Source organism: Brachyhypopomus gauderio, unplaced genomic scaffold (assembly GCF_052324685.1).
Source record: "Brachyhypopomus gauderio isolate BG-103 unplaced genomic scaffold, BGAUD_0.2 sc102, whole genome shotgun sequence".
NCBI classification, from domain to species: Eukaryota; Metazoa; Chordata; class Actinopteri; order Gymnotiformes; family Hypopomidae; genus Brachyhypopomus; species Brachyhypopomus gauderio.
In genome coordinates this window covers 638,391-664,785 of record NW_027506923.1, presented here as the reverse complement: position 1 = coordinate 664,785, position 26,395 = coordinate 638,391, and the positions used below count along the sequence as shown (strand labels likewise).

The following is a 26,395-nucleotide window of genomic DNA, read 5'->3' as shown; positions in this document are numbered from 1 at the left end:
TCTGCACAGCTGGAGCTAGAGGAGACACACGGAGACAGACCCAGACGACCTGTCCTCACCACCTCCCTCTCTCCAAACAGAGACAGAGAGAGAGAGAGAGAGAGAGAGAGAAAGAGAGAGAGAGACAATACTACTCTGACAACCACAACACTTCTACACAACACACTTACACTACACTGGCGACAACAATGCACTCCTACACAAAAATACACCACCCCCTTCTCACACACACACACACACACACACACACACACACACACACACACACACACACACACACACACACACACACACACAGTCGGTCTTCCTTGCTTATAAACTTGCAGTTATGGTTCATTACTTATTTATTATTAGGGATTTTATTTTGAGAGAATAACCCGTATATCCCATATCCCTTCAGCTCAGTATATTCCTCCTCGTATGCCAGAAGGAATATGTGCTTGTGAGTGAAGGCGTGTGTGAGTGTGTGACTACCTGTACGCGAGTGTGTGTGTGTGTCTGTACTGGTGTGTGAGATGTGTGGCAGCGTTGATGTAGAGCTCTGAGAGACCTTGACCATGAAAGGCCTTCACGTTTTCACCGGTCCCACTCAATCACCATTGGCATGACAACCTCACCGCGGCAACTGAAGCTGCCTGCATCAGCACCACACAACCTCACACTGAACCGAGCCTGAACACTAATGCAAACACTCACACAAAGACCTTTCTGAGTTGTACTGTATTCACTTCCAGAAATAAATAACAGCAGGACACAAAGGCCTAGAATAACTGAGGACATTCATAAACAGGAGCATGAGGACTAAGGCTCATGTGTACACCACCTGAACACCTCAACATTAAACACACTATTATCCACACGCTTACAGGACTCTACCCATAGTGGAGTGAAAACACTGCACATAAAAACCTGTACACACACACGCACACGCACAGATATTCTAAGGCTCTCTGTGGAACCTGTTAAAAGTAATGGTGCTTAAGCAGTGGGACTAGCATGCAGTAAATCAAATGTGTACTACACTTATTCACACACACACACACACACACACACACACACACACACACACACACACACACACACACACACACACACACACACACACACACACACACACAGTAAATCAAAGGTGTACTACATTTATTCACACACACACACACACACACACACACACACACACACACACACACACACACACACACACACACACACACACACACACAGTAAATCAAAGGTGTACTACATTTATTCACACACACACACACACACACACACACACACACACACACACACACACACACACACACACACACAGTAAATCAAAGGTGTACTACACTTATTCACACACACACACACACACACACACAGTAAATCAAATGTGTACTACACTTATTCACACACACACAGTAAATCAAAGGTGTACTACACTTATTCACACACACACAGTAAATCAAAGGTGTACTACACTTATTCACACACACACAGTAAATCAAAGGTGTACTACACTTATTCACACACACACACAGTAAATCAAAGGTGTACTACACTTATTCACACACACACAGTAAATCAAAGGTGTACTACACTTATTCACACACACACAGTAAATCAAAGGTGTACTACACTTATTCACACACACACAGTAAATCAAAGGTGTACTACACTTATTCACACACACACACAGTAAATCAAAGGTGTACTACACTTATTCACACACACACAGTAAATCAAAGGTGTACTACACTTATTCACACACACACAGTAAATCAAAGGTCGATATGCATGTGTGGTAATACAGTCGTATTCTCTCTCTCTCTCTCTCTCAGACACACACACACACACAGTAAATCAAAGGTGTACTACACTTATTCACACACACACACACACACACACACAGTAAATCAAAGGTTGATACGCATGTGTGGTAATACAGTCTTATTCTCTCTCTCTCTCACACACACACACACACACACACACAGTAAATCAAAGGTGTACTACACTTATTCACACACACAGTAAATCAAAGGTCGATACGCATGTGTGGTAATACAGTCTTGTTCTCTCTCTCTCTCTCTCTCTCTCTCTCTCTCACACACACACACACACACACACACACACACAGGGATATCCACATCTATCCTGTCTATTGATTTAGTCTTAAACACTTTGTGCTTCTGAAAGAGTAGGTAAGGAGCGTTTGAGGTTCTCCAGGGCTCAGGGACTCTGGGGTTCACTAATCTAACACACTCCTGCACACATGTATCTCATTCATCCTTTTAAAAATAATCTTCACGGGACACCCAGTGGACAGAGTGTCTCTCTCTTATTCCACATAAGTCAGAAATGGCGGCATGCGTAACACCAGGGTCAGAGGTCGGGCATCTGGGACACCCCACAAACTTGCGACAGACAGTCCCTGTTTTTTTATTTTCCTGTCTGCTTTGACAACTCCTACATACGAGCCATGACAGACGATTTCTTCACCCTCCTCCATGACAACTGATGAGCTCATGAAAGGACACGATCAATGATTGGCTGGCGTCAAACGTGTAACGTGGATGGTCTCTATGGCACTGATTGGCCAAACAGACACAGTGATCATCACAAAAGGGACACAGTTACTAAATAATGATGCATTCCTAATAAAGATTCAGTGAGATGTACAACTGTGTATATTAAATCTGGTCACACTGCATATCTGGTCTGTTATAAAGTGTCCAAACCCACAGTTGCATATGCACGTGCTGTGCCTATGGGTTTGCATCTCAGGCAGACCACCTCAGATCAATACGTAAAAAGCCAGTATTTAACCCAGAAAACAGAGACTTCACTAGTAAACAAGGTCTCGCAGTGGTAGCGAGGCAAATCACTCTTACACTGGGCCACCACAAGAGTGCTAATGGCTCCCCCTAGTGGTGAATCTCCAGCCTAGTAAATACGAGTGAGTTCATAGGTGTTCCGACAGGTATAGCTCCACCGAGTGCCCACGGCTGGACTCACGCTGCAGTTCTCTGGGGGGACCAGGAGCTGCGTGATCTCTCCTCCGTGCACACAGAAGATGTGTTTCATCTCGCCAGTGAAGATATCCCAGATGATGACGGAGAAGTCCACACCTCCAGACACCAGGGAGCGCTGGTCGTAGCGCGGAGACACCTGGTGAGGGTACAGCAGACATGTGACCTTGTTCCTGTGACCCCTTAGGGTGCGGTGAGGAGGCCAGCCTGGGGGAAAGGAGGGAGGGAGAGAGGGAGAGGGAGAGGGGGAGAGAGAGAGAGAGAGAGAGAGAGAGAGAGAGAGAGAGATGGATTAGCTAGAAACAGCCAGTTAGGTTGTTTTTCTGGGTGTTTTTCTGGGTGTTCATATCTCATCAATGTGTGCCTAACAACTCCAACATTTCATTAACGTCTCCTCCCTAATGTCAAGTACTAATGTCTCCTCAGCATCTCCCAAACGTCTCCGCAGCGTCTCCCTAACGTCTCCTCAGGGTCTCCCTAACGTCTCCTCAGGGTCTCCCTAACGTCTCCTCTGCTGGTGGCCCTCACCTCTCCTCAGCATGTGCTCCCCCTGCAGGAGCTGCACGATGGCGGTCTGCGTGGCGGGCACCAGCACGATGCTACCGTCCTCCCTGCCACACACCAGTCGGCCCTGGGAGGGGATGTACACGCTGGCCGTCACCTTGATGGGCAGCTCCGCCCCCGGCACAACGCTCAGCTGGTCGATGATGCCCGCGGGCACCGGGCTCAGCTTATCGAACGCGTCCTGTAGACTGATGGTGGAGGAGACCTGCAGCTCTGCAGTGGAGGGAGAGTGGAGCACGTGACCACACACACACACACACACACACACACACACACACACACACACACACACACACACACAAATATATAATGGCATGTTTACAGACATGCTGTAAATGCAAAAAAGTGTGGTCATAATACCTTAAATGTGCCAGCAAACTTTAGTTGAACCTTGACTGCTCTTAAACTGCTGACTGTGTTTGCAAAAGACTACAAGCTAATCAACAACTGATGAGGGCCCAAACCCAGATGAGAGTAAAATAAGCTCCTCCTACATGACAGGTACCTGCACAAACACTGGGTGATGTGTTAAGCCTGGTTTATACTTTCGCGAGCGACCGTAGCGCGCGGCTCCGCCCACCTCGCGCGACCCTGCGCGAGCGGTGTAAGCCTGGTTTATACTCGACGCGCCGCAAGCGGCGCGAGGGTCCGCGCGGCGAAAATGACGTAATCGCTGTGGCTCCGCCCGTGCGCGAGGTCGTGCACCTCTCGAATTTTGTAACTTCGCTCGCGTGCCGCGCTTCAGCGCGACCGACAAAGTCATGTTTGCAGGGTTCATACACCTAAACAATGTGGAATTAAAGCACTTGTACGGCACTTTCAAGGTCCATTTCAATATTTTCCAGCACGATAAACATAATTAAGTTAAATATTAATATATATACTCGAAATAATTCGCTTTTTATCACATTATTTAATAGTTGTTTATTTTCAAAACGCCCAATCTCCAGTTTCGTCCTGGAATTACAAGAGGCTCAAATTTGTTAACGTAATTTCAACATTTTAATGTACTTTAGCCTAAATTCCAGCACTTTTCAAACCTGAAACACAAAGCAACATTAAAATGCGTCAGGTAAATGTTCATTCCCTTTTTTTTGAGGGGTGTTTCTTTATACTACCACATATAGTTTCAGACAACATTGCAAAGCCATATTTATGTTTGATGCCTGGTGTAAAAGTTCGCAAAAGTATAAACGCCTACACCGCTCGCGCAGGGTCGCGCGAGGTGGGCGGAGCCGCGCGCTACGGCCGCTCGCGAAAGTATAAACCAGCCTTTAAATACGAACCTCTTGTAATTCCAGGACGAAACATGAGAGAACGTGAAGACGTTAAGATTGGGCGTTTTGAAAATAAACAACCATTAAATAATGTGATAAAAAAGCGAATTATTTCGATTCATTTCGAGTATATGTATAAATATTTAACTTAATTAAAGCCTGGTTTATACTCGCGAGCGTCGCTGCAGTGTTCTCCGAAACGATAGGTGGCGATAGGTGGCAGTGGAGAATAAAAAACCCCTGCAAAACCGATGAAAGAACATTTTTACCTGACCAGAGACCGTATATATACACATCAGGCATCAAACGTAAATATGGCTTTGCAGTGTTGTCCGAAACGATACGTTAACAAATACGAGCCTCTTGTAATTCCAGAGGTGCACGACCTCGCGCACGGGCGGAGCCACAGCGATTATGTCATTTTCGCCGCGCGGACCCTCGCGCCGCTCGCGGCGCGTCACAGAGAACACACATCACAGAGAACACAAACAGAGCACAGAGAACACACATCACAGAGAACACAAACAGAGCACAGAGAACACACATCACAGAGAACACAAATAGAGCACAGGGAACACAAATAGAGCACAGGGAACACAAACAGAGCACAGAGGACACAGAGAGAACACACAAAGAACATAGAGCATAGAGAACACGTAGCACAGGGAACACAAACAGAGCACAGAGAACACAAACAGAGCACAGAGAACACATAGCACAGAGAACACAAATAGAGTGGAAAGAAAACGGACAGAACACAGACAGCAGGGCCAGGAAGTGTGTGGTCCACAGACTCCGGGGGTGCTGAGGAACATGAGTGTGCACCTGCGTGGAGTGGCGTACCTGTGGCTGAGGTCAGGGGCTGAGGGGGGGTGGTGTCAGGGACGCTCCACAGGGTCAGTCGGCCTGCAGAGTCACCCTGAACCAGCAGCTTGTGGAAGGGCTCCCTGCGTCCGTAGAAGAACCTGGTCACCGGTGGACAGATCAGCAGCTGCAACACACACACACACACACACACACACACACACACACACACACACACACACACACACACAGAAATACACCTGAGCTTCCCCCTAATACAGCAAGACACTGTTATGAAGCTTGACAAACACTCAAGCCTCAATGTGACAAACTGTTTTCATCTTTACTCAGAAACTAAGGGGTTGGAAGGTGAGCAGGGAGGTGAAGGCGTCTGGCACCCACGTCGCCCCCCACGTCCGGGGGCCACAGATGAGCCTGCAGGGTCAGGGACCCGCACTGACTGCGTAGGACAGGACCAGGGCAACAGCTGTAATGAAGGGGGCAGATACTGGCAAAGCAGCTGTTTGCAGTTCATGCAGGGTCAGACATGGCCTCAGTCGCTTGGTTTCATGGTCTCATTAACACCAGGCATTACGTCTCAATGGTATTACACATGTGGGGGTTAGAATGGTGGACGTAAGAGATACAAAGTGACTTTTGTTTAAGCTGATATTCAGTAAGCTCTTAAAAATCATTCATTCATTCAGACTCATTCAGTCTCAAATAAAAATTAATAACCAATCAATACTGACGTCATACATACACATGCTAAGTTCTCACTCTCTCTCTCTCTTTCTGGGTGATTATTCATGGCTATCCAGACTGTATTGGTGTTGACTTCGTATAGGACCTCCATAACCCCAACATGCACAAACCTGCAGAAGGTGTGCTCATCTGTACAGTGTGGCACTGGGTGATGTGTTACAGTGCAGCATCATGTCCATATATGGTATGGTTCAGTATGACGGTGTCTGCGTTCAACAGAACAGTGTTCACACGAGAGGTGTGGACACCACATCACAGCATGGAAGACCCTCAAGGCATTCTGGGTAGCCTTGAGTACAGTGCAAAGTTCCACCAATCAACTGTGAGTGTTGATCTGGGGCTGCCCAACCCGAACACAGATCTCAAACTAAGCCAAGTTTGATTAAAAACAAACAAACACACACAGACACACAAAACTAGGAAACAGCACTGTACATTTAAACAAAGAGGGGAACACTCTGGAGACACTCATTCTCATTCTATTCATATCCACCATCTCCCAACACAGATCACTAGAGGAATTAGTGCACAATCCGTTAAACCAGTTAGCTCAATACATCCTTACAATCTTTACAATCCCTAATGTTCATAAATCTGCCCGGATGAATTGTCCTCGCTGCACTATATCATAACACAGTTCTAGCGTCCATACCATGTTAACTGCTTCATTAGCATACAGATCTAAACAGGGAGGAATATAGTGTCAACACTGCTAACAGTGACAGGAAGCTATGGGAGTGAGTTAGCATTAGCCAAACGAGAGCATACTAACAGGCATCCTGTTAGCACTGGGGGAAAAGTTCCGTTAACGGGATACTTGCGGGAATATTTTTAGTGATGTATAACCTCAGCAGGCAAAAGCGTGTCCACAGGACAGATCTCCAAGGTTACACCTTGACCTTTACCTGCGCAAGACACTCCGTAAGGCAGCTTGGGACTTTGCATGCATCTTCACCAGGTGAAGAGTGATGAGGGAAGTCAATGATTGGTCTGTTTTAGTGGGCGGAGCATGAGACCGGGCGAATCAGTGAGAGTGGTGGAAACTGGCTATCAGGCAGGCAGCAATGTAGAGGCAGGCACACCACAGGGAGCCCTCGTCCAATCATAATTGATGCTGCAAAGCTAAACAGCCAATAAAAAGCCTTAATCGCAGCTCATGATTTGGTAAGGATAATCTGTGAGGATTACACTTGAATAAATCACCAACAAATCAGTTATAATATGTATTACAGTCTAGTAGCCTTGCCATCATACTGCTGCTCTACTTTGAGGGTGACCAGATCAGGTAGTGCACCTGCATCCTGCTGTCTGAGGGGCTTACTGGTGCCTCTAGAGGCCGCTGTCTGTATAGCAGCTCAGGGGTGTAGAGTTCCAGCCCAGTCGCAGGGTCAGGGAGGCACACGACAACGTTCTCCCCCTCATACCCCTCCTCCAGCTGGGGCAGTTAGAGGGAGGGGCAGGGGGTCCCCAAAGAGGCGGGAAGTAACAGACAAACAGTAAATAACAGGGATACAAAACAAACCACAGACAGCCCACAGCAACACTGCAGTGTAAAACAAACTGCTGTTCATAAGTGGGAGGAAAAACAGCCAGACAAAAAAAAAAACACAAACGAAACCACAAAAAAATAAAACACAGTCACTGATCACACTGGACATGTGGGGCCAACACACCTTGTGTGAAACGCTTCACATTTATGCCCAACACACCTGCACTGTATTTGTTGTTGTTGTTGTTATTTAAACACAAAAACATCAAGACTAAGTAAAGTGTTAATGAGAGCAGAGTGTATCTGAACACATGCAGGGGTGTGAGCTGGGCAGTAAGAGGCTCCGCTCTCTAACAACTCCACCCTGTCTGGCGTGTGTGCAGTGTTGGTGTGCAGTGCTGGTGTGCAGTGTTGGCATGTGTGCAGTGCAGTGCTGGTGTGCAGTGTTGGCATGTGTGCAGTGTTGGCATGTGTGCAGTGCAGTGTTGGTGTGCAGTGCAGTGTTGGTGTGCAGTGCTAGCATGTGTGCAGTGTTGGTGTGCAGTGCAGTGTTGGTGTGCAGTGCAGTGTTGGTGTGCAGTGCTGGCGCGTGTGCAGTTCTGGTGTGTGCAGTGTGTGTGTGGGTATGTGGGTGTATGAGTGTGTGAGGGTGTATGAGTGTGTGTGTGAGGGTGTGAGTGTATGAGTGTGTGTACGAGTGTGTGTGAGTGTACGAGTGTGTGTGAGTGTACGAGTGTGTGTGAGTGTACGAGTGTGTGTGTGTACGAGTGTGTGTGTGTATGAGTGTATGTGTGAGGGTGTGAGTGTGGGTGTGTACGAGTGTGTGTGTGTGTGTGTGAGGGAGTGAGTGTGTGTGAGTGTATGAGTGTGTATGTGAGTGTGTGTATGTGTGTGTGTGTCAGACCTGTTTATCTGCACCAGCTGCTATGCTGTACACCAGTGGAGGAATCGTCCCTTCTGTCGTCTTCCCTACATCACTGCGGAAATGCTCACTGGCTGGGAGACAGCTGAACACACACACACACACACACACACACCCTTCATTCAATAAACCTTGATTCCAGTTTTATTTTCACCATTACATTTTTTAAAAAGAAATTGATCATTGTTACATTACAATGTATTTATATATTCAAGGTGATATGGACAGCCACACACACACACACACACACACACACACACACACAAACACACACACGTCCGTCCACACACTGGTCCATACTGGTGTGGAGACACAAACGCAGGTTTTAGGTGATGTTTTTGTATATAATGTCATATAATGTGTGTGCACAGAATGTAGGCATCAGAAAGTTTATTTGGACATTTCCACTGGGTGGTAGAAAACCAAACTAATGTGTAACTAGCATGCATTTGTGTGTGTGTGTGTGTGTGTGTGTGTGTGTGTGTGTGAGTGAGTGAATGAGTGTGTGTGTGGGTGTACCTGGCAGGCAGTTTGTAGATATAGCTGCACCCATCCTCAGTCCAGATGATGACTTTGTCAGCAGCGATGAAGTCTCCTCCTGTCCATGTCTGATCATTCACACTGGGGACGGAGCACAGGAGCGAGAAATCCCCTGCATCAAACACCTGGACACACACACAGTAAAGTCAGAGAGATATATTCATTTAACACGCACACACACACACACACACACACACACTCACACATGCACACACACGCACGCACAGACACACACACGCACGCACGCACACACAAAGCTAACCCCTGTATGTGGGCAACAGAACTTTAACATGTGTTGTATGAGGGGTTGATAATCATAACACCCTATTAAAAACATGGTAAAAGTATGTAACATATTACCAGATATTAGTGTAATGTAACAGTATAGTGAAACATTTACAGTGAAACATGCAAGTGTGTTCCAAGTATGTTACACACACACACACACACACACACACACACACACACACACACACACACACACTGACCCTCCAGTACTTGGAGCAGACGACTAGCAGGGAGAGTTGAGTGAAGGTACAGAAGGACATGCTCTGGCAACCCTGACAGTAGATGGGCTTAGACTCCTCCTCAAACACAGGGTCCATATCCTGAGAACACACAGAGTTGTATGGTGAGCCAGAGTGTGTGTGTGTTGGGCCAGAGTGTGTGTGTGTGCGCGCGTTGGGCCAGAGAGTGTGCGTTGGGTCAGAGAGTGTGTGTGTGTTGGGCCAGAGAGAGAGAGTGTGTGTGTGTGTTGGGCCAGAGAGAGAGAGAGTGTGTGTGTGTGTGTGTGTGTGTTGGGCCAGAGTGTGTGTGTGTGTTGGGCCAGAGTGTGTGTGTGTGTGTGTTGGGCCAGAGTGTGTGTGTGTGTTGGGCCAGAGTGTGTGTGTGTGTGTGGCCAGAGTGTGTGTGTGTGTGTTGGGCCAGAGTGTGTGTGTGTGTGTTGGGCCAGAGTGTGTGTGTGTGTTGGGCCAGAGTGTGTGTGTGTGTGTTGGGCCAGAGTGTGTGTGTGTGTGTTGGGCCAGAGTGTGTGTGTGTGTTGGGCCAGAGTGTGTGTGTGTGTGTTGGGCCAGAGTGTGTGTGTGTGTTGGGCCAGAGTGTGTGTGTGCGTGTGTGTTGGGCCAGAGTGTGTGTGTGCGTGTGTGTTGGGCCAGAGAGAGTGTGTGCGTGTGTGTTGGGCCAGAGAGTGTGTGCGTGTGTGTTGGGCCAGAGAGAGTGAGTGCGTGTGTTGGGCCAGAGAGTGAGTGCGTGTGTTGGGCCAGAGAGTGAGTGCGTGTGTTGGGCCAGAGAGTGAGTGCGTGTGTTGGGCCAGAGAGTGAGTGCGTGTGTTGGGCCAGAGAGTGAGTGCGTGTGTTGGGCCAGAGAGTGAGTGTGTGTGTTGGGCCAGAGAGTGAGTGCGTGTGTTGGGCCAGAGAGTGAGTGCGTGTGTTGGGCCAGAGAGTGTGCGTGTGTTGGGCCAGAGAGAGTGTGCGTGTGTTGGGCCAGAGAGAGTGTGTGTGTGTTGGGCCAGAGTGTGAGTGCGTGTGTGTTGGGCCAGAGTGTGAGTGCGTGTGTTGGGCCAGAGTGTGAGTGCGTGTGTTGGGCCAGAGTGTGAGTGCGTGTGTTGGGCCAGAGTGTGAGTGCGTGTGTTGGGCCAGAGTGTGAGTGCGTGTGTTGGGCCAGAGTGTGAGTGCGTGTGTTGGGCCAGAGTGTGAGTGCGTGTTGGGCCAGAGTGTGAGTGCGTGTTGGGCCAGAGTGTGAGTGCGTGTGTTGGGCCAGAGAGTGAGTGCGTGTGTTGGGCCAGAGAGTGAGTGCGTGTGTTGGGCCAGAGAGTGAGTGCGTGTGTTGGGCCAGAGAGTGAGTGCGTGTGTTGGGCCAGAGAGTGAGTGCGTGTGTTGGGCCAGAGAGAGTGTGTGTGTTGGGCCAGAGAGAGTGTGTGTGTTGGGCCAGAGAGAGTGTGTGTGTTGGGCCAGAGAGAGTGTGTGTGTTGGGCCAGAGAGTGTGCGCGTGTGTGTGTTGGGCCAGAGTGTGCGCGCGTGTGTGTGTGTTGGGACAGAGTGTGCGCGCGTGTGTGTGTGTTGGGACAGAGTGTGCGCGCGCGTGTGTGTGTTGGGCCAGAGAGAGCGTGTTGAGCCAGAGAGAGAGTGCGTGTGTTGGGCCAGAGAGTGAGTGCGTGTGTTGGGCCAGAGAGTGAGTGCGTGTGTTGGGCCAGAGAGTGAGTGCGTGTGTTGGGCCAGAGAGTGAGTGCGTGTGTTGGGCCAGAGAGTGAGTGCGTGTGTTGGGCCAGAGAGTGAGTGCGTGTGTTGGGCCAGAGAGTGTGTGTGTGTTGGGCCAGAGTGTGTGTGTGTGTGTTGGGCCAGAGAGTGTGTGTGTGTTGGGCCAGAGTGTGCGCGCGCGTGTGTGTGTTGGGCCAGAGTGTGCGCGCGCGTGTGTGTGTTGGGCCAGAGTGTGCGTGCGTGTGTGTGTGTTGGGCCAGAGAGAGTGTGCACGCGCGTGTGTGTTGGGCCAGAGAGAGTGTGCGCGCGCGTGTGTTGGGCCAGAGAGTGTGCGCGTGTGTGTGTTGGGCCAGAGAGAGTGTGCGCGCGTGTGTGTGTTGGGCCAGAGAGAGTGTGCGCGCGTGTGTGTGTTGGGCCAGGGAGAGTGTGCGCGTGTGTGTGTTGGGCCAGAGAGAGTGTGCACGTGTGTGCTGGGCCAGAGAGAGTGTGCGCATGTGTGCTGGGTCAGAGAGTGTGCGCGTGTGTGCTGGGTCAGAGAGAGTGTGCGCGTGTGTGCTGGGTCAGAGAGTGTGTGCGCGTGTGTGCTGGGTCAGAGAGAGTGTGCGCGTGTGTGCTGGGCCAGAGTCTGCGCGTGTGTGCTGGGCCAGAGTCTGCGCGTGTGTGCTGGGCCAGAGTGTGCGCGTCTGTGCTGGGCCAGAGAGAGTGAGCGCGTGTGTGTTGGAAATACTACAGGCACCATTCAGAAACTGATCAGTCTGAACTGATCAGTTCAGTAGATATATGCGGCTTTTAGAAAATACGGTATATATATTTTTTTTTCATCTGTGAAGTGGAAGTTCTGGCAGCTAATGTAAGCCTACCCATTTTATTAATGTAACATAGGGGTGGGCGATATGGGAAAAAAATAGTATCACGATTTTTTTCATAAAATCACGATTTCGATTTTTTATCACGATCTTCCATCCAAAAAAAAACAAAAAAAAATTGGGGTTACAAAGCTTTCTTTTTAAGCAGATTTAAATGAATGATATTGCAAATTTCCATGTGCAAACATTGTAAACAAAAAATGTAAACAACACACGTGACACTATGTCACGTAGGGCTACGCCCCCCTCTCCTAGCTGTCACTCCGGTTTCCCTGTACCTTGTGTCTGTTGTTCCCTGCTCCTTGAGCCCGCCTTGTTGTGTGTTTCTATGGTTTCCCCACATCTGCCACGCCCATGTCGTTATTGTCTTAATCTGTTTCCATAGTTGCCAGGTTTGCGGTTTCACGCCAAATTGGGCTTGTTTGAAAATCCAGCCACGGGTAAAAATTCTGGGGTCGCGGGGTGCGGTTCTTTGGGCTACTTTTGAGTTGGCCACCACGGGGGTTACAAGTCAACACAAAGAATCGATTGCGATATAATACTTAATTTGTCTCCATTTTAAACACTCGCCACCCCCCATCCCCCCGTCAACGACTTTGGGCTTTGGGCTAGTTTAGGCTGCTGAAGGGTGGGTTTTACACTGACTTTTGCGGGATATTTTGTAGGACCTGGCAACCCTGCCTGTTTCTAGTCTAGTTCAATGTATTTATAGTCCCCGTGTCTCCCATGTCGGTATCGGTTATTTTGTGCTACTTAGCCTACCTGTATATTCTCTTGCCTCGTTCGTGCTCTAGTGTATTTAACTGTTTCTGTTTCGTCTTCGTCGTAAGTGCCGTTCAGCCTAGTTTTGTTTCCCCTGCCTTGTTTTGTTCTTTGTGCCACCATGCCCGTTTATATTTCATGTTCGGACTGCCTACCTGTTATGACCCCTGCCCGGTATTACGACTCTGTCCATTCATTAAATCTCGCTCTCCTCAGCATTTGTGTCCGCCTCCCTGCTCTGCGTCACGCAGTTCCTTACACTGTTAAAGCGCACTATTGCACTAAATATTTCCCAGCATTTTAAACTTAAAGTAAAATATTTATACATATAGTCGAAATGATTCGATATAATTCGCTTTTTATTCACATTATTTAATGGTTGTTTATTTTCAAAACGCCCAATCTTAACGTCTTCACGTTCTCTCATGTTTCGTCCTGGAATTACAAGAGGCTCGTATGTTAACGTAAAGAGAACTGTTCAGTCAGACAGCTATTTGTTGTGAAACGAAGTAGTTACAATTTCAACCATTTTCAAGTACTTTAGCCTAAATTCCAGCACTTTTCAAACCTGAAACACAAAGCAACTTTAAACTTCATCAAGTAAATGTTCCTTCCCCTGTTTTGAGGGATGTTTCTTTATACTACCACATATCGTTCACGCGAGGTGTGGCGGAGTCGCGCGCTATGGTCACTTGTGAGGCGGCTGCCGGCATTGTTTCACTTTCGGCATATTACTTGGGATGTCTATGTCTCAAGTGATTGAATAAATTTGTTGTACTGGCATCGGACGTTTTCACGTGTTCTTTGCACACTTTACATATCGCTGTATTTTGGTCTTGGTCAGTGGAAGAAAATCCGAATCAATTTCAGATTACAGAGGTGGATTTCCTCTTCTTTACCAGCTCCTCGGTTTGGCTTTCAGCCGTCGTTGTCCACGCAGTTTTTAGTTTTTACAAACACAACATGGAGGCGTGGAAGACGGTCAGTTCGCTGTGATTGGTCCGTCCTACGCCCTACGTCTGACGCATCGGTGGGAACCAGCATAAAAAAGTCATTGCGCTGATTGGCAAAAGCGATCTATACGATTTCTCTAATTTGGTAGATCGCCTGCGATTCTCCACTCGTTATCGCCATTCACGATTTTATATCGTCATATCGTGCACCCCTAATGTAACAGCACTTTAATATATTTTTAATTTTTGTGATTTGTTAAGGAAAAAATTGCAATTTTGTTTCTGGAAGTGGCATGTTCTCAGAAATAGGCAGCTAGCCTAAGCCTAATTCTTGTACGAAGCAATTTGTTGTTTTTACAGAAAGAGCAGTATTTTTGTATAATTAAATGTAGTGGCAAGTTCTGGCAGGTAGCCTAAGCCTACCAATTTTGTTTGTTTTACTACAGTTTTATTAGTTTAATGTAGTGTTCTGAGTGTCGGCCTCAAAGATAATGTGTTGTGTTTGTACAAGTTAAAACCACATGTGCAAGAATAAATAAGTCAGACATGTTGTCTTGGATTTACCTGTGTGTTTACATTATTGCAATATGTTGATAAAACATTTACAATTACAATATCTTTATAAATATACTCTGCTTTCATGCCAGCAGACTGGAGTAGCTCATTTGGAATTGAGAACCGTTTTTGAATCGGAAAATAATCGTTTTTTAATCGAATCGTTGAGATCTGAAAGAATCGGGAAAAAATCTAATCGTGACCCCAAGAATCGATTCTAAATCGAATCGTGGGATTCCCAAAGATTCACAGCCCTATATACACCTGCATTTTGCTGACTTCTGCGGTGATGATCCACACTTTCAGAATTCCAGTAACAGACACTGCCACCACTGTGTCCTCTGTAACACACACAAACATACACATGGTGTGTAAGATCCCAACAGTCTTCCAACAGTACACCATGGTCACAGCCTGGCAGGTCTTACCTTGGGTGCGGTGGGAGCGGATGATGCTGACGGAGCTAATCCAGTCAGGCGATATCTTGGACACCAGGGAGTAGAGCACCTCCAGACTGCTGGCGTCCATGACAAGGACCTCTGGATAATGGCCGTTACACAGGAGACGACCCTCACGCTGAGTCCCAATGGTGAACTGGTAAAACTTCAGAAAGGAAGAGAGAGAGAAAGAAGAGGTAGGATAGAGAGAGGAGGGAGGGAGAGAAAGGAGGGAGAGAGAGTAGTACAGTAGATGTGTTACCTGTACTGCAGTACAGTGGTGTTACCTGTACTGCAGTACAGTGGTGTTACCTGTACTGCAGTACAGTGGTGTTACCTGTACTGCAGTACAGTGGTGTTACCTGTACTGCAGTACAGTGGTGTTACCTGTACTGCAGTACAGTGGTGTTACCTGTATGCCTGTGTGGGTGCAGGCCAGCTTGGTGAACTCAATGCAGCGTCCATCATTCACGTCCCACAGACACATCTCCCTACAGACACAAACATTACACACTGAAGGAGACCTGACATAACCTCTTACTCAACAGAACATATTAAACCATATACAGTACTGCTGTAAACACAAACACACAATTCAATTCAGTAAGCTTTATCGGCATGGCTAAAACACACACACACACACACCACTTTCACATAATTCAGAGATCCTTCTTTGTCTATCGAGACAAAGATAACACATGGATAAAGATGCATCAGCTGAGATGTGTGTAATCTAGTCAGCATGGCATGCTGAATGATGGTTCGAAGGTTTGTCTGGCCATCACTGCTGTGTGTACATGGTACAGGTTGACTAAATAAGCATGTATTAACAGTGCAGACAGACAGGCAGGCAGACAGACAGACAGGCAGGCAGGCAGGCAGACAGACAGACAGACAGACAGACAGGCAGGCCCCCAGCCCATGTGGTGTGCACCCACCCGCTCTCTGAGGCACTGATCATGTACTGCTTATCACTGCCTGCACTGGCCTTAGACAGACAGGTGATGGAAGCGGTGTGTCCGAAGAGCAGAGCTCGAGGGTTAATCTGCTGAACACACACACACACACACACACACACACACACACACACACACACACACTCCAGAGGTTATCAAAATGTCCAGATGTCCAGCAATCTCAAAGCCAAGTATTTAATAACCTGAACAGATTGTCTATAGGAGAGGACATGAAACATGAAATCCAGAACATGAAATCCAGTGTGACCACTCACCTGGAGGTCAGGGGTCATGTCCCAGATGCAGATCTGGCCGTCATGGCAGCCGCTGATGATGGTGGCCAGGTCATCCATCACCAGCAGGCTGGAGATGCAGTGGGTGGGGGCATTGCGACCCCAGAGCACTATGGGTAATACCAGACTGTTTCCCGTCATGTTCTCCTGCAAACGGCAAAGCAGAGAAGAAGAAGAGATCAGACGAGATGATGGGGACCTGGAACCACGGTAACGGGCAAGGAACGAATCCGACGCACATAACAGCCCTGCAGCCACACACGGCAGTGGGAGGTGAGGGAACCGGACTTCACGTGACAAAGTCTACCCGCGTGGCAAACTCTACCCGCGTGACAAACTCTACCCGCGTGGCAAACTCTACCCGCGTGGCAAACTCTACCCGCGTGGCAAACTCTACCCGCGTGGCAAACTCTACCCACGTGTGTGTGTGGCGTTGTTGGAGGTGTGTCGTGTGTGTGGCATTGTTGGAGGTGTGTCGTGTGTGTGGCATTGTTGGAGGTGTGTCGTGTGTGTGGCGTTGTTGGAGGTGTATCTCGTGTGTGTGTGTGTCGCTGCTGGGCTGTGTGTCGTGTGTGTGTGTGTCGCTGCTGGGCTGTGTGTGTGTGTGTGTGTGTCGCTGCTGGGCTGTGTGTGTGTGTGTGTGTGTGTCGCTGCTGGGCTGTGTGTGTGTGTCGCTGCTGGGCTGTGTGTGTGTGTGTGTGTGTCTCGCTGCTGGGCTGTGTGTGTGTGTGTGTGTGTGTGTCTCGCTGCTGGGCTGTGTGTGTGTGTGTGCGTGTGTGTGTGTGTCGCTGCTGGGCTGTGTGTGTGTGTGTGTCGCTGCTGGGCTGTGTGTGTGTGTGTGTGTCGCTGCTGGGCTGTGTGTGTGTGTGTGTGTCGCTGCTGGGCTGTGTGTGTGTGTCGCTGCTGGGCTGTGTGTGTGTGTCGCTGCTGGGCTGTGTGTGTGTGTCGCTGCTGGGCTGTGTGTGTGTGTGTGTGTGTGTGTGTGTCGCTGCTGGGCTGTGTGTGTGTGTGTCGCTGCTGGGCTGTGTGTATGTGTGTGTGTGTGTGTGTGTGTGTGTGTGTGTCGCTGCTGGGCTGTGTGTGTGTGTGTGTGTGTGTGTGTCGCTGCTGGGCTGTGTGTGTGTGTGTGTGTGTGTCGCTGCTGGGCTGTGTGTGTGTGTCTCGCTGCTGGGCTGTGTGTGTGTGTGTGTGTGTCGCTGCTGGGCTGTGTGTGTGAAATGTGAAATGAAATGAAATGTGCCATATTTTGTCAATTGTGATTTTTACACCCCAATCGAAATTTGTCCTCCGCTTTTAACCCATCTGTGCAGTCAGAACACACACACACACTAGTGATTACTAGGGGGCTGTGGATCACACGTGCCCAGAGCGGTGGGCAGCCCTAGCCCGGCGCCCGGGGAGCAGTTGGGGTTAGGTGCCTTGCTTAAGGGCACCTCAGTCATGGCCTGTCTGGAAATCGAACCCACGACCCTCCGGTCACAAGTCCAGTTCCCTAACCACCAGGCCATGACTGCCCCATGACTGTGTGTGTGTCGCTGCTGGGCTGTGTGTGTGTGTGTGTGTGTGTGTGTGTCGCTGCTGGGCTGTGTGTGTGTGTGTGTCGCTGCTGGGCTGTGTGTGTGTGTGTGTCGCTGTTGGGCTGTGTGTGTGTGTATCGCTGCTGGGCTGTGTGTGTGTGTCGCTGCTGGTCTGTGTGTGTGTGTGTGTCGCCGCTGGTCTGTGTGTGTGTGTGTGTCGCTGCTGGGCTGTGTGTTGTGTGTGTCGCTGCTGGGCTGTGTGAAGTGTGTGTGTGTGTGTGTGTGTGTGTGTGTGTGTGTGTGTGTGTGTGTGTGTGTGTCGCTGCTGGGCTGTGTGTGTGTGTGTGTGTCGCTGCTGGGCTGTGTGTGTGTGTGTGTCGCTGCTGGTCTGTGTGTCGTGTGTGTCGCTGCTGGGCTGTGTGAAGTGTGTGTGTGTGTGTGTGTCACTGCTGGGCTGTGTGAAGTGCCCCCTGCACACCTCCGAGCTCACACACAGGCCCCAAACGAGAGGCAGGACAGCTGGTGTGGAAGGAGCAGGCTGGTGGATGGAGCAGCGGGATACAACACAAGGGCTTTAACAGCAGAGACGTGTGTCATGAAGTGGGGGGTGTATGGATGAACAAGCCTTCACAAAACTCCCATCACTTACCCCCCCCGTACACTGTAATATTACACAATCCTACAGATGAATAACCCATCAGTCGTGTGATGATAGCTGCAGTGAGCCCATGTGCAGATATCATGACCATGATGTGAATGCTATGTGGATCTGTGGTATGGAAGCAAAGCACCAGGCTGAACATCTGTCTGAAGAGTCAAAGAACATCTGAACATCTGTCTGAAGAGTCAAAGAACATCTGAACATCTATCTGAAGAATCACTGAACATCTGTCTGAAGAGTCAATGGCACTCAAATGACAGCAGGCACCAGACCTTGTAAATACAGCCATAGGGGAACAATGAGAACCCAAAGCTTGAACACACACACACACACACACACACACACACACACACACACACACACACACACACACACACACACACACACACACACACACACAGGCCAATGAAATGGCAGCTGGCTTGTGTAATCTATTGACAATACAGACTCACAGCATTCTGAGCATAAGCACTATTGAAGCAGCAGTTCAAAGCAGTTTGCTCTAGCACAAAAACATTAAACACCCTCCACCACCAATTCCCTCTTACAATAAAACTACAGCCCACAATATCATCGCACCGAGAGACAGTTACCACTCGTGGAGCCAATATTACACCTTTGTGAGGCAACAAACCGTTCAAGCATTAATAAATCATCACAGTGCAGTCCCAAAACAACCTCCATGTTGCTTACTGCGTTTCCTAATAACTAAAGCTCTTCAACATCATGGCAGAGCAGGATTATGTAGATAGAACAGACAGCCCACACATTACTTAACCATCATCTAGACATCTGCCATGCACACTGGTACAGAGAGTGAAAACAGGGTAATGGAGACAGAAGATCAAAAGTGCTACCTTACACCTTTATACCATTGTGTGGAAAACCCGAGTGTCCAGAACACCCTTCTCACCCCCAGTAGTGGAGTGAGCCTCATCCTGCCTTTGAGGGTCTCTATTTAAGATTCAACCAAATAACGATGTGTCTGGAGGATCTACAAGTGCTCCACAACACTTAAGCAGCCTGCATGCTACTGCTGCCACAGACAGAGCTGCAGGCAGGCATAATCAATGATAACACTCAAATAGCACCACGCCAACACGTTCAGTCACAAGTTCAGCTCTGCCCTTTTCATCACTTTAGCAAAGCATTCTGGAACTTGTATTTTCTATTTTTATGGTCTACGGAAACGTCCACTCATTCCTCCTGACTGAATCGAGATGTTCACCTGGTCCTGTAAGCCATATCTGAATCACACTACGCTTGACGCCAGAGCAAACCATCAAAACAATTCTGACATTCAACACTGCAGCAATCGATGTTCCATCGCTTGCATATACCTGCATATACCACACGTCCTCTATCCACAACACATTCAACGCTTTGTCTGCCCATTCACATGCAAAATAAGAAGTGATTAGTTTATACATTTGGACTGTGTTTTGTTGATGATTACTAATCCCAGAAGAGTCACAGAGACATTGCTTCTCCTCAGATCAAATCTTATAGTCCCTCTATCAGGACGAAAAAGGAAGGTTATCTCAAAATAAATATTTACAGCAGCTAAGGGAGTATGCAGACACACGTGTAGTCCACACAGTGGCTGACTGCAGTACAAACATCAAAAAGCAACAATGCAAACACCACAAAGCAATTACAACAACGTCCCAAACATCAGACTTGTTCTGTTGGGTCCAGTTTAGCCCATAGGTCCAGTATACTGCTAATATGCTCCTTCCAGCATCACAACACTTATCTTATCAAAGCTGCCTAAACCAGCCCCAGCTAACGAGATTACCCTGACCAGTCACCAAAACAACCCCACCACCAACCCACAAGGCGGAAGCGTACAGTGCGGACTCATGTAATGAAGTGTAACCAGACATTATTAATAACTGATCAATAATAACTCTGCACAGGCTGCCAATAGTGACACAAATCTCAGCTTTCAATTGTAAGGAACAAAGATGAATTTGTTCCCTCGGTGAGGTAGGAGGACTTGCACTGGAAGAGTTTGAACAGCAGCATCTCGAGTATGAGATGATAACACAACCCTGATCCAGAAGAGAGGGTCTGGGCTGGATGATAACACAACCCTGATCCAGAAGAGAGGGTCCGGGCAGGATGATAACACAACCCTGATCCAGGAGAGAGGGTCCGGGCAGGATGATAACACAACCCTGATCCAGAAGAGAGGGTCCGGGCTGGATGAACCACAACCCTGATACAGAAGAGAGGGTCTGGGCTGGATGATAACACAACCCTGATCCAGGAGAGAGGGTCCGGGCAGGATGATAACACAACCCTGATCCAGAAGAGAGGGTCCGGGCTGGATGAACCACAACCCTGATACAGAAGAGAGGGTCTGGGCTGGATGATAACACAACCCTGATCCAGGAGATAGGGTCTGGGCAGGATGATAACAACCCTGATCCAGAAGAGAGGGTCTGGGCAGGATGATAACACAACCCTGATCCAGAAGAGAGGGTCCGGGCAGGATGAACACGCCACACCAGGTCGTGACAAGCACGTTCCTCAATATAAGACACGTCTCGTGACCCCCTGATCTGGCTAAATAAAATAAACTATTAAAACTATAAAATTATTTCCTAAATCTTCCGGGACGGAAGTATCAAGAGGAAGTGAGATAAACCCCCCCGCACTGATCCCAGAGCGGTACACGACACCCCACCAGGCACCGCGCGCGCCCCGATGATGATGAAGTGTCCCCGTCACCGCATCTCGACTCGCACGAGCCGCATCATCGCGCGCACGCCCCCCCCCCCCTAGCAACCGGCGTCAAGGACCGCGGCGCGCGCGCGAGACCTCCTCAATAACGGTCGTGTCTCTCTCTCTCTCTCTCTCTCTCCGGGTCTCGGTTAACGGACGCGGCGGTGTTTTATCGACCCGCCGCTGGTCGCCTCAGACCCGGCCCGCGCCAGCTAGCCGACGGAGCTAACGCGCGCTTCACCTCCGCCACCGACCTCGCGGCCTCCGTACGCGGCCCGCGTCCGTCAGCTGTGGCGGAGGGACGAGTAACTCACCCGGTAACGGCGGCTAGTGGACCATCCCCCCCGGGCGGAGTGTGTTATATAAGCGGCGCGGCGGCTCGACGGCTCCGGTTGATCGTAGCTACACCAGCTGCCCTCTGCAGCGCGAGACCAGTCAGCTGACCAAACGCCGCAGTGACGCGGTGACGTAATACGTCGACGTGATCGTTGGGAATACAGACTATCGTTAGGGGCCCTCTGGTGGTGAACACGTGTACTGCATAATACGAAAACACGAATATTTGACATAAACTACATTTACATTTACGGCATTTAGCAGACGCTCTTATCCAGAACGACTTACAAAAGTGCTAAGTGTTTAGTCAGAATATACATCTCTATCTAGTATAAACAGGTTTAAGTCCAAACTACTCGAGCTCAAGCACTGCCATAAACAGTTGCCAGTGCTGATACCTAGAAAGAAGACAACAAAATATAAGATTAGACACAAAGAGCAATACCTAGCAAGACTGAAATACCTACATGCAGTGTGAGTGCAATAATTAGCAAGTGTTCCCAGAGATAAAGTGCAATTACGATTTATACCAATGCTTCAGTAGATTAGGGCTTATATGTGCTTTACAAAGAGATGGGTCTTCAGTCTGCGTTTGAAAACCGTGAGAGAGTTCGCTGTTCGGATAGCCAGTCCACCATCTGGGAGCCAGGACAGAGAAGCATCTTGTCGCGTGTAAACTGGTGTCATTCTAAAGCATATTTCCGTACAGATTTGTCAAATACCACAAAGTATATTAAGCGCATACATTGCTATGATGCATTTTTCTTTATTTGAGGGGAAAATATAATTTGACTGCAAAGACAAACGCTAAACCGAGACCGCAGTAGTAGCCCAGATGCACTTGGAGGAAAGTTCCAGCAGGGGGCGCTGTAGGCACAGACACCTTATTCTGTTTTAAACAGCTGCCAGGACCCAACATGCCCCTACGTGTACGTACACCTTCACATTTATAATAAATTAATATACGATATAAAATTATTTCAAGCATTGAAATTGTACTCTTTAGATTCAACAATGTATTAGAAAATATTTTATTTAAATAAACTTTATTATTGAATGTTTCATTATGCATAGTAATTACTTTATTGTTAATTATATAATCTATAATTTTCTATAACTATTTTATATTGTAAATTATTTATATATACACACATTCCTGTCCTCATCCTATCAGGGGGAGTTCTATCTTGTCCATGTTCAGTCTCTTCTACCAGAGGCCTGGGATTTTACAGAAGGGTTAGTGCAGTATTTTCTGCTCGTCCGGGGTGTTATAGGAGGGATAGTTCAGTATTTTGCTGTTCTTGGGATTTTACAAAAGGGTTAGTTCAGTATTTTTGCTGTTCTTGGGATTTTACAAAAGGGTTAGTTCAGTATTTTCCATACTAGATTCAGTAGGTATAGCCCAAAATGTGACAGGGCCTACCCACCGCTGTAAACACACCTTAGACTTAATACTTACTTACGGATTAAACATAGAACATCTGGCAGTCATCCCCCAAAATGACGCCATTTCAGATCATTTCTTACTAATATATGAAATGACTTTATACAATGTACATCAGATGCGCCATACAAAAACCACGCGCACTATTACATCCGACACTGCAGCAACATTTATAAACTTACTGCCAGAGCTACCGAACACTATGCCACTGCAGCCCAATGAATTGGAACAGGCAACACAACAGTTTTATTCCACACTCAGCAATACCTTAGACAGTGTAGCTCCAATTAAAACAAAATTAATTAGGGAGAAAAAGCTATCACCATGGTATGACGAACACACTCGTCTTCTAAAACAGGCAGCTCGAGCAGCGGAGCGAAAATGGAAATCCACCTCACTAGAAGTGTTTAGAATCACATGGAAAGACGCCATAGTCAAATATAAACATGCCCTAATAAAAGCTAGAGCCGCATACTATTCGACACTAATAGAAAACAACAAGAATAACCCTAGATTTCTCTTCGCGACGGTATCTAAACTAACAAGAAATATCAACGACACTAGTTCTAACACAGCACTTACACACACTAGCGATGAATTTTTAAACTTTTTCAATAATAAAATAGATAATATCCGACTACAGAGTCATAATACATCGCAGCCTAACCTCCAATCCAACCCCAGTAGTTCAGCTATTAGTAACAATGCATCCAAAAATATTACTGAGCTAAATATCTTCAATCCTATATCGCAAAAAGAGCTCACAACATTGATTAATTCGTCTAAGCCTACATCATGTATATTTGACCCAGTTCCAACCCGTCTATTTAAAGACCTACTCCCAGCCACTGCAGGGCCCTTACTTAATATGATTAACTCCTCCCTTAACCTAGGTTACATGCCCAAACAATTAAAATGCGCCGTAATTAGACCCTTGATTAAAAAACAGAATCTCGATCCGCAGATTTTAGCCAACTATAGACCCATTTCTAATCTCCCATTTATCTCTAAAATTTTAGAAAAAGCAGTTTCCAATCAGTTAAACCACTATCTCCAATCAAATAGTATCCATGAAAAGTTCCAATCAGGATTTAGACCAAACCACAGCACTGAAACAGCTTTACTCAGGGTAGTGAATGATCTACTAATATCGGCCGATAATGGGCTCGTCTCGTTCCTTATACTGTTGGATCTTAGTGCAGCTTTTGATACTGTAGACCACAACATTTTGCTGGATAGACTAGAAAACACAGTAGGTATTAAAGGAGTCGCACTCTCCTGGTTTAGATCATATTTAACTGACCGCTTCCAATGTGTAAGTGTTAATAATAAAACCTCTAAATCTGTGCAGGTTAAATATGGTGTCCCACAAGGGACAGTCCTAGGACCACTTCTATTCACACTGTACATGTTACCCTTAGGCGAAATTATGCATAAGCATGACATCAGTTTCCATTCCTACGCAGACGACACTCAGCTATATTTATCGGCAAAACCCGATGATTTAGGCGCAAACAGTAAGATTGAGAAATGTGTAGAAAAGATAAAACATTGGATGGCATGTAACTTTCTAGCACTAAATGCCGATAAAACAGAATTGATAATAGTTGGGTCTAGGGCTGCGAGAGACAAGATACATAATGCAGCATTGAATCTACATTCTTTTACTATAACCCCCAGCGCAGAGGTAAAGAACTTGGGCGTCACAATAGACCCAGATCTCTCGTTCGATACACATATTAATAATATAACTAGGGTAGCGTTCTTTCACTTGCGCAACATTGCCAAAATTAGAAACATATTAAATATTAGTGATGCAGAAAAACTAATCCATGCATTCATATCCTCTCGTTTAGATTATTGCAACAGTCTCCTAGCTGGATGTTCTGGTAAATCGATAAACAAACTCCAGCTGGTTCAGAACGCAGCAGCACGAGTTTTAACAAAAACTAAAAAGTTTGATCACATTAGTCCCGTACTATCGTCATTACACTGGCTGCCAATTAGATTCCGTATTGACTATAAAATACTTTTATTAACATATAAAACGCTGCATGGCTTAGCTCCAGACTATCTTAGTGAACTTATTGAACAATATAACCCAGCGCGTTCACTTCGCTCGCAGGACGCAGGGTTATTAACTGTTCCTAGGATCAAAAAGATCACAGCAGGTGGAAGAGCCTTTTCTTTTAAAGCTCCACAATTGTGGAATAATCTTCCTGCCTCTATTCGGGACTCAGACACAGTCTCAATGTTTAAAACTCGATTAAAGACTCATCTGTTTAGTTTGGCCTTTGATTAATCTGTTACATAGTTACTACATCTCGTATCTTTTCTCCGAGGTTCACCTGGAGAGTAACATTGCAGTCGGAGCCTACAATACCAGCATCGCTGCTCCGACACGGAATAAAAGCCTGGCATCAACAGACATTTACAGTGACAATATCATAACCCAGAACTTTCATTTTTACCTTTACTTAGTCTGATTGTGTGATTTGTGTGTGACTTGTGTATTTGTCTGTATTTTGTGTAATCTGTGTGTTAACGGGCCGCCCAATGGAGGATGGGTTCCCTTTTGAGTCTTGGTTCTCCCGAGGTTTCTTCCTATTCCCCACCATCATAGGGAGTTTTTCCTCGCCACTGTCGCCTTTGGCTTGCTCATTAGGGTTCTGGACCCGTAGTATTGTTAACCTTTTAAATCCTGTAAGGCGCTTTGTGACAACATGTGTTGTGAAAAGCGCTATACAAATAAACTTTGATTGATTGATTGATTGATTGATTGATTTTTGCTGTTCCGGGGTTTTACAGAAAGGTTAGTGCAGTATGTTTACTGTTCCTGGGATTGTGCTGTTCTGGACTGATCCTTCCTGGGATTGTGCTGTTCTGGACTGATCCTTCCTGGGATTGTGCTGTTCTGGACTGATCCTTCCTGGGATTGTGCTGTTCTGGACCGATCCTTCCTGGGATTAGGTGAAAATGCTCCGTCACCACTGGGACAACCGTAACCTTCCACATTCTCTCTCGGTCTTCTTGCACTCACTGATATTTTTCTGACTCCTTTATTTGGATGTCTTCAGGACTCAGGATCAGTGGGCACTGCTGTTTTCTGAGTCCCATCTACTATCAGGATGTCTGGTAGGTTCACCACTGCTTGCACAAGTACAATCGCTTCAAAGAGAGAACCTGCTTAAAGCAAATGCAGACAAGCTACTCAAGGTCAGAATCTGATAACAATTTACACAGAGTATCTTGTGTGAACACACACCCACTGAACACACGCCCACCTCTTAAATGTGCACACATGCCTACTGAACA

At 47.3% G+C, this 26,395-nt stretch overlaps 1 protein-coding gene across 2 annotated transcripts in view; it reads right to left on the bottom strand.

Annotated features, from left to right (window-relative positions):
- The window catches only part of wdr7 (WD repeat domain 7), a 138,406-nt gene extending 116,105 nt beyond the window's left edge, over positions 1 to 22,301 (bottom strand). Inside the window, exons 1-12 of one of the 2 annotated variants that reach the window (XM_076992990.1) lie at positions 22,104 to 22,301; positions 16,375 to 16,539; positions 16,082 to 16,191; positions 15,556 to 15,634; positions 15,135 to 15,309; positions 14,971 to 15,047; positions 9,864 to 9,983; positions 9,355 to 9,500; positions 8,818 to 8,920; positions 5,699 to 5,846; positions 3,543 to 3,791; positions 3,001 to 3,221 (exon numbers count right to left, since the gene is read on the bottom strand). In XM_076992990.1, coding sequence (XP_076849105.1) covers positions 3,001 to 3,221; positions 3,543 to 3,791; positions 5,699 to 5,846; positions 8,818 to 8,920; positions 9,355 to 9,500; positions 9,864 to 9,983; positions 14,971 to 15,047; positions 15,135 to 15,309; positions 15,556 to 15,634; positions 16,082 to 16,191; positions 16,375 to 16,533 — 1,587 coding nt within the window. In that variant the 5' untranslated portion in view covers positions 16,534 to 16,539; positions 22,104 to 22,301. Of the gene's footprint in view, positions 1 to 3,000; positions 3,222 to 3,542; positions 3,792 to 5,698; positions 5,847 to 8,817; positions 8,921 to 9,354; positions 9,501 to 9,863; positions 9,984 to 14,970; positions 15,048 to 15,134; positions 15,310 to 15,555; positions 15,635 to 16,081; positions 16,192 to 16,374; positions 16,540 to 21,614; positions 21,747 to 22,103 lie in introns of those variants that run through there. The other variant, XM_076992991.1, reaches the window with a different exon arrangement.
- Between the last annotated feature and the right edge of the window lie 4,094 nt (positions 22,302 to 26,395).